Source organism: Heloderma suspectum, chromosome 7 (assembly GCF_057233095.1).
Source record: "Heloderma suspectum isolate Gila_16-S chromosome 7, 16-S_ref, whole genome shotgun sequence".
In the NCBI taxonomy this organism is placed as follows: domain Eukaryota; kingdom Metazoa; phylum Chordata; class Lepidosauria; order Squamata; family Helodermatidae; genus Heloderma; species Heloderma suspectum.
This window is the reverse complement of record NC_139464.1, coordinates 33,887,434-33,895,286: the sequence shown is the minus strand read 5'-3', so window position 1 is coordinate 33,895,286 and position 7,853 is coordinate 33,887,434. Positions and strand designations below refer to the sequence as shown.

The 7,853-nt window shown below is 44.8% G+C and overlaps 2 protein-coding genes across 8 annotated transcripts in view; one reads left to right on the top strand and one right to left on the bottom strand.

Moving 5' to 3' along the window:
* The window catches only part of LOC146339506 (uncharacterized), a 60,666-nt gene that overhangs the window by 960 nt on the left and 51,853 nt on the right, over positions 1-7,853 (top strand). The window lies entirely within an intron of this gene.
* Positions 5,218-7,853, bottom strand: part of MYBPC1 (myosin binding protein C1) — an 86,590-nt gene continuing 83,954 nt past the window's right edge. For all 5 annotated transcript variants that reach the window (XM_084809578.1, XM_084809581.1, XM_084809579.1 and 2 more), the window contains one exon: positions 5,218-5,941. In XM_084809578.1, coding sequence (XP_084665704.1) covers positions 5,841-5,941 — 101 coding nt within the window. In that variant the 3' untranslated portion in view covers positions 5,218-5,840. The remainder of the gene's footprint in view (positions 5,942-7,853) is intronic.

The window sequence follows — 7,853 nt, the reverse complement described above, 5'->3', positions numbered from 1 at the left end:
AGTATTAAGCCGCGTGATAGGCATTACAGCCTGTTAGGGGCGGGGCGGGGCGGGGCGGGGCGGGGGAGAGTGCAGAAAAGTTGAGAAAGCGCCGAATGGCTGGGGAACGAGTACGTGGCCTTTGGGGGACCCCTGGAGGGCCAGCTGTGGCCGCAGGCCTGAGATTCTGCACCCTGGTTCGCCGCATTGAAGTCGGTATTGTAAGATCCATTCAGCGGAGGCTGGTGACTCCAGTGGCAGTGGGGTGGTGAGCCTGCCCCAGGTCTCAGTCAGAACTCTAAAGGAGCTGTTCAAGCTGAGGGTTCGCCGCCCCCCTGACGTTGGAGCCACCAGCCTCCGCTGGATGCATCACATCCTGCAGAGCCTTCCCCCAAGGCCATTTGAAGCAAGAGAAATAATACACATTGCCACCTTACCAGGCTGCCCCATAAGTTCATTAAGTCCAGAGCCTAAAGTTACCTAACTGCACCACTGCTCATCCGGCACATGAAAGACTTACAGTGTAATCCTATGCATGGCTACTGACATTGGTATTATTATTGTTATTATTATTACTATCGTTTTTATGTCCCACCCTTTTTCCTCTTGCAAGGAACCCAAGGCAGGTTACATGGGCCCCCTCCCCTCCGTGTTATCCTCACAACACCTCTATGAGGTAGGTTATGCTGAGAGTCAGTGACTTGCCCAAAGTCACCCGGTGAGCTTCCATGGCTGAGTGGGGACTGGAGCCCGGATCTCCCGAGTACCAGTCCAACACTCTAGCCGCTACATCATGCTGGGTCTCACTGTGGGACTTGGGGTGTTTTCAGAGAAGGCTTTTAACTGTGAAATCGCACTGTCTCATTCACAGAATTTTACAGGGGGTCCAGTTGCCGTCTTCTTCAATTTAGACCCCTCCCATGTTTGCCCCCCGTTTCTTCCATCTTTTTTCTTACCATTCAAAAAGCCCGTTAAGGGAGGGAAGATGGACTGGCTGCACGATGCCTTTTGATTGTTAGCAGTGGGAACCCTCCATCTAGACCGCCATTATTCCCATGTAAGTGTGTATAAGGCAGTAACCTAAGGCTGCAACATAAGCATGCTTACTTGGAGGTAAGCACCATAGGACACAATAGGATTTACTTCTGAGTAAACATGTATAGCATTGCACTGTCAGCCTGAAATCAAGGTGTTTCTCTCCAATCTCTCAGGAGACCAGCCATTCCAGCAGGCTGTACCGAGAGAGATGAGCGGGGAAGCAGCGCTATTCCAACAGCCCTGCTGAAAGGCTACTTAATTTTTCCCTCTTGTCTCCCTATCCCTCTTTCCTTGTGTGTTGTGTCTTTTTAGATTGCAAGGCTGTCTTGTTTTACTGATTGCACATAAGCCAAACTTGGAGCCTTTTTGGCTGAGAAGAAGGATAAAAATATTCTAAATACATAAATAATAAATCTCAGGCTTTTCCTAGCTAGCGCTGTCACTAACAAGGGAAACTCTGGGCGGGGTCCCCTTGGCTTCATGGGCTACACTGGAAGTGACCAGATGGAGGGTTATTTTGGAGTAGCTCCCATTGAACACAGCAGGTTTTACCTCTGACCAAACATGCATAGAGTTATGCTATAAGTCATAGCACACAACACAGAGGGTGACGGTCTGCTGCATTCCAAGGCTCCTGGACTTCCTCCTAGGGACTATACAATTGCAGCCTAAAGTTATGACCAGTCTCAAGGTCTGTGTTAAGTTTTGGAAGCCCTTGTTCCTTCATTAAAAGAACTATGGTGGTTGAGGCCTTTCAGTTGTGGCACCTAATCTATGGAATTGCCCAACTGTGAAGCTTGAAAAGTGTTACCTTAGAATATCCAGACCAAAAATATGGTATGGTACATTTTCTCAGCCATGACACAGAAGGACGTGTGCAGGAAGTGACAGGACTAGTGTCAGAGGTCTGCATAGTTGGGCATTCCTTGAGGCCGACACCCAGAAGAGGATCCAAAGCCAGCCCAATCCCCAGAGCCTCTGCTGCTACTCCTTGCTGTTGGTTCCTGCTCACCTGCCGTATCCATGCAAATGTTGTCCTCTGCTTATTTATTTATTTATTTATTTATTTATTATTGCATTTATATCCCGCCTTTATTCCTCTTGCAAGGAACCCAAGGCGGCTTACATTATCCTCCTCCTCTCCATTTTATCCTCACAACAACAACCCTGTGAGGTAGGTTGGGCTGAGAGTGTGTGACTGGCCCAAAGTCACCCAGTGAGCTTCCATGGCCGAGTGGGGACTAGAACCCGGATCTCCCAGCTCCCAGTCCAACACTCTTGCCACTACACCATACTGGCTCTCTGCTCACCTTGCCCTTGATATGAATTTGGCCCAGAGAGACAGGGAAGCAAATGAGCAGTAGCAACAGGAAAGATGAACATCATAATACTTCTATACAAATTATGGTGCGACCACACTTGGAATACTGTATAGAGTTCTGGCTGCTGCACCTCAAGAAGGATACTGCAGAGCTAGAAAAGCGCAGCCCAGATGATTAAGGCTCTTCCCCTAGGAGGCAAGGTTACAGCATTCAGGGCTTTTTAGCTTAGGCAGAAGGTGAGTAAACAGGCATAGGATTCAGGTGTATAAAATTATACATTATGTGGAAAAAGTGGATAGGGGACAGTTTTCTTCCTCTCTCAGTACTAGAACCCAGGAGCATCCCATAAAGCTGAATAGGGGGAGATTCAGGATAGAAAAGAGAAGTACATCTTCACACCATGCATAGTTAAACTATGGAATTTACTTCCCCAAGATGTAGTGATGGCCACCAGCTTGGGCAGCTTTAAAAGGGGATTAGACACATTCATGGAGGAGAAAGCTTTCCATGGTTACTAGTCATGGTGGCTATATATTACCTCCAGTACCAGAGGCAGGATGCATCTGAACACCAGTTGCTGGGGAATGCGACTATGAGGGTGCGATTGTACTCATGTTCTGCTTGTGGGCTTCCCATAGGCATCTAGTTGGCCACTGTGGGAACACTATGCTGGACTAGATAGGTCTTTGGTTTGCTCTTATATATGTGGGGCTACTCAGAGATAGGGTAGCTTGCCCAAGGACAGCTTGCCCAAGGAGCTAACCCTGGAGGGGACAGCTCTTTTTCTTTATTGCAAGGGGAAGAGAAGTACCAACCGTTGGCTGTGTATGGCTACAGGGTTTGTATCCCACCTTCAAGATGAAAAAAGCATCAGCAGGTCATTTTTGTATGCCATGCTGCTGCTAAAGGGAGAAGAGTCCTGCCAATTCTGCCTTAGCAACATCTATTGGGATGTCATTTTGAGGCAGCAGAAGCTGGGAGCAGCATTTTCTCAAACAGACTGTCAGCAGCTCCCCAACCTTTTGCCATTATGGACCTAACTTCCTCCTCTCATTTTTCTACCTCCCTTGCAATGTTTACTGGTAGGAAAGGGAGAAGAAAAATTGGGGTTTGCAAATGGATGGCCAGACAGCATCTTTCAGGATTTGACTCAGGCAGGGTCTACCAATTATGTGCTATGTTAAATGATGAAAAATGTATTTGTGTAGCATATATGCTGGAGGTTCACTGGTTTGTCCATCTTACCCATCACCACGTTGCATTCCAGGATGGCTCACATATATAAGTCATTCATTGATTATGTTCCTTGTCAATTTTTTCCACGTAAACAATTGTCTTGCATAGGATGATACTCAGTTGCCCCAGGCGTTAGAAGGGATTTGTTTGTCTGCGTAACCACTTTACACTTTACATGCATAACACCATGAACAGGATTGTTCAGTCGTTCAGTCGTGTCCGATTCTTCATGACCCCATGTACCATAGCACGCCAGACCTTCCTGTCCTGCGTTCTCTCCCGGAGCGTGCTCGAGTCCATATTCATTGCATCAGTGATGCTATCTAGCCATCTCATCCTCTGCCGTCCCCTTCTCCTTTTGCCTTCAGTCTTTCCCAGCATCAGGATTATGAGAGCCTTATTTAATCTCCTACTGTACATTCTTGAGAGCCTTGATTTGTGTGCAGATGTGGTTAATGCACATAGCTTTCTGCATTGGTAACATCAGTGAATGTAAGGCATCCATCTAGTTTAGCGTTCTGCCTCTCACAGGGGCCAGTCAGATGCCTCTGCAAAGCCTACAGCAGGGGTTGAAGGCAAAAGCCCTCTCCCACTGCTTATCTGCAGCAGTTGCTATTCAGTGCCATACTCCCCCTGAAGATGGAGGTTGCATTTATTTAATCCCCATTATGCCTTCTAAGCCATTGCTACATCTTGTGGAATGCCTATGGATCATGTTTCAAATTCAGGGTCTACCCTTGACTCACATTGGAATAACATTACAAGTGCAAGTTCCTTAGCTGAAGTAAGTATACTGAAAGGGAGTTTGTGCAACATATTTCAAAGATGTATTTGGGTGCATTCACACAGAGAATGCTTCATATGAACCAGGCTGTCAATGCACACAAATGCTGCTTTCTAGTGTGTGTGTGTGTGGGGAGGGATGTTGTCATGGTTTCTGGTGTTTTGAAGAATCCCTGTAGATTCTGGATCATTCAGTATTTGCCATACAAATGCATCACAGTATGGGAAGCATTATCTAGAGACAAAACTGACCATGCGGACTAGCTTTTGGGCACGCCTGTGTTTCCCTTCATTTGTGCCCCTTATGATTTCCTTCCAAGTAATGGTTTCAGGATCAGGTTGCAGAAGTCACTGTAAAATTTCACTTAACTTTGGTGAAGTCAAAATTTAATGCTTAACTTTGCACTCACTGATACAAAGGGTTGTGATGCTTTGAGGCAGTGCAACATTCTCATAAAGCCAGTTTAAAGTTATAATACTATACAAAACAGAACCTTTGGCTAAACATATGAGGGAATAACTCAAATGGGACTAATGTGTAAACATGCTTAGGACTGCACTATTATTAGCACAAGCAGCTGACTCTGTGGTTTTATTGCTGGACTATGAAACTCCTTAATTTATTTCACAACTAATTGTTGGTGCAACTTCTAACACTTAAGAGTGCTGTAATTTGTCTATAACTATTGGTGGATTACCACCATTTTGCCCAACCATGTGCTAAACTTTTGAACCTTTGCATCACACTCATAATCCAGCATCTGAAGATGCAGTTCAAGTAACAAAATGTAAAGAAACAGCATAGCCCAAATGGTAACTGTAGCACAACATGAAACGAACACAAAACTCTCAAATTTTTGGCTAGGTCTTAAAACACTTCAGCTTTATTGTACATTACATAACACTTTAAATAGCAGTCAAGAGAAATGGGACTCACTAATGAATGATAAGAAAAAAACTGAAATCTTCTAACTGACGATGCATTGAGCTCAAATAACTGTTAAATGCTGCAAATCACATGTACCAAGCAGTCCATTTTTAGCAGCCTATGAAAAATGTTAGATCCATTATTTATCAAAAGAGGTATGTGTTTCAAGGCCTGGCTGCATTGCCACGGGGTTTAGCAGTATCTGCTTCTCACAAAAGAATATATCTAGCCCTATAGAGTACAAACTAAAAGATTAGCTCCCATGCGTATTTGCTTAGCTTTTCTTTTCAGCATTAAAAAAAAAGAAAGAGAAGAAAATAGAAACACATAACGATGTGGAACATTACAAAATGCGGACAAACTTCCACTTAATTTATTTCAACCCCAAAAAGCAATCCATGCATGTATGTTCTTTTCACCAGCAGCAGTAGCAGCAAGAGGGAAGGGGCAAAACATCAGACCATGCTGTAGGAGTACCATGGCAGGAGTTAAAAACACTGCGGCGCTGGCTACCAGTTTCCAATGCAGTGGCGGAGAAGCACTGTGGCCAGGCATTACTTTTCATCAGGGTTGCCTGCTTGTATTTCTTGCATATAGGACTGAATGATATGTGGGGGCACTCCTTGCATTAGTAGTCTGAAGAATGAGACCCCACCTACGGACAAGGAATAAGACAGTTGTTAAAGCAACCAAGAGGACAGGTATTTGTAGAAAGTGACTTCCAGCTAGGAACACCCTGATTCTATATGCATTTACTGGGGGGTGGGGAGGGTGCAGTGATTTAAGCAGAACTTGCTTCAGTGTGAATGGGTTTAGGATTTGCAGCCTTAGTCATCTCCGATTACTGCATTTTTTTCTTGGTGTGGGGTGAAATTAATCTCTTGGGGAGAGGTCCATTGAGAACTCATATGGTCCATTTATTATTAGCATTGCCCATGATGGAAACTTAGGACCAATTAAGAACCAGAGCACACATTATGATTGCTGCACAAATGCTGCCAACAATGACCTCCTCATGGTGAGTCATCTTTGTCTTGGCTGCAAAGTCTACAAGTACTCATCAAGTGGGTCGGTACCATCACGCTGCGGGTTTCCACACCCTTGCCCTGCAGAACACAGTGAGAAGGCCCTCAATGTGATATTGTGGACCTATATGGTGCCTGTAGCAGTCAGAGGGGGCAAGGAGATCCGATGTGATGCTGCTGATCCACGTGACAAGTTCTTGTACCAGACCAGAGCACATTACAATTGCCACTTGGACGCAAAAGCAGATTCCCAGTGGCAACTTTTCCTCCGCTCAGCAATGACTTATTGATAGTGACTGTCAGCCAATGTGATGTTAATAGGGCAAATGAGACATTAAATGTGTGGCCACTCCCATGTCTCTTACATGCAATTCCCAGTAACTGAAGTAGAAGTGTGACATGACATGGCATTCTTTGTCACCTCCTACACACACACTTACTATGTCATCATGACACATAAGAAGAGCCATGCAGGATCAAACCAAGGGTCCATCTAGACCAGCATTCTGTTCACACAGTGGCCAACCAGCTGTTGACTAGGAACCCACAAGCAGGACATGAGTGCAACAGCACCCTCCCGCCCATGTTCCCCAGCAACTGGTGCACATAGGCTTACTGCCTCTGATATGGCACATCTGCCTCAATTAGATCAATGGCATGAGACATGAATCAGCCAAGCATTTAAGGCAACATCTAGTATGGCCCTTGATAGTTGAGCACATGTGAGCTCATGGGTGACATGGTCATGTTGTTCCACAACAAACACAATTCTCAATACAAACCCTAGTTACTGCACTTCAACTTAGCCCACTTTCAGCAGTTTTGTGGTGGCACAGTAAATGTGGGCTGTATTCAATTGTTTTGAGGGGGAAGGAGATAAACATTGTAAAATGTTTTGCATGCTTACATCCCCAGTCCAAATCACACTTGACCTGCTTATAAGTTGCATTACAACCAGTAGGACTTATTTTCCAAAAAATGTGCTTAATTTTGGTGAGCAAAGATGTTAATGGCAATTATCTCCTTCAACGCCCTTCTCAAATTCTAGCCATGATCCAGCTAAACTTATTAGTCATTTTTTGGCTGAGACTGTAGCCACACAAAACTGGGAACCTGATTGTAGATCACTTTGGAGCTCACAGCTACAAAGTATACAATGGTGCCTTTAGAGACATGTCTTTCCCCAGCTCTTTTAGATGTTATAAGGCAGTGCTTGCTTGTCAAAATGCAAGCTTGGCCTCCCTAGAGAGGGGTTACAGTAGCTAAGAAGTCTCACATGTCTCCCTGATCTCTCCCAATGATTGTCATGATTAGATCAAGAAAAAGGAAGAACTGTTCTTATGTGAGCACTGTTGCAGCTTTCACATAGTTCCATCTCATGTTGCTGCAGCAATATCTGTATGTAGGAAAACATGAGAAGGGATAATGGTGCAATTAATTCCTGTGCTAGCTCCACCTTTTCCTACAAACAACCCATTTTACAGGGTTTTCTGTACAGAGATACTATCAAAGTGGTGTGGAATAGAACAGGGAACCAGTAAA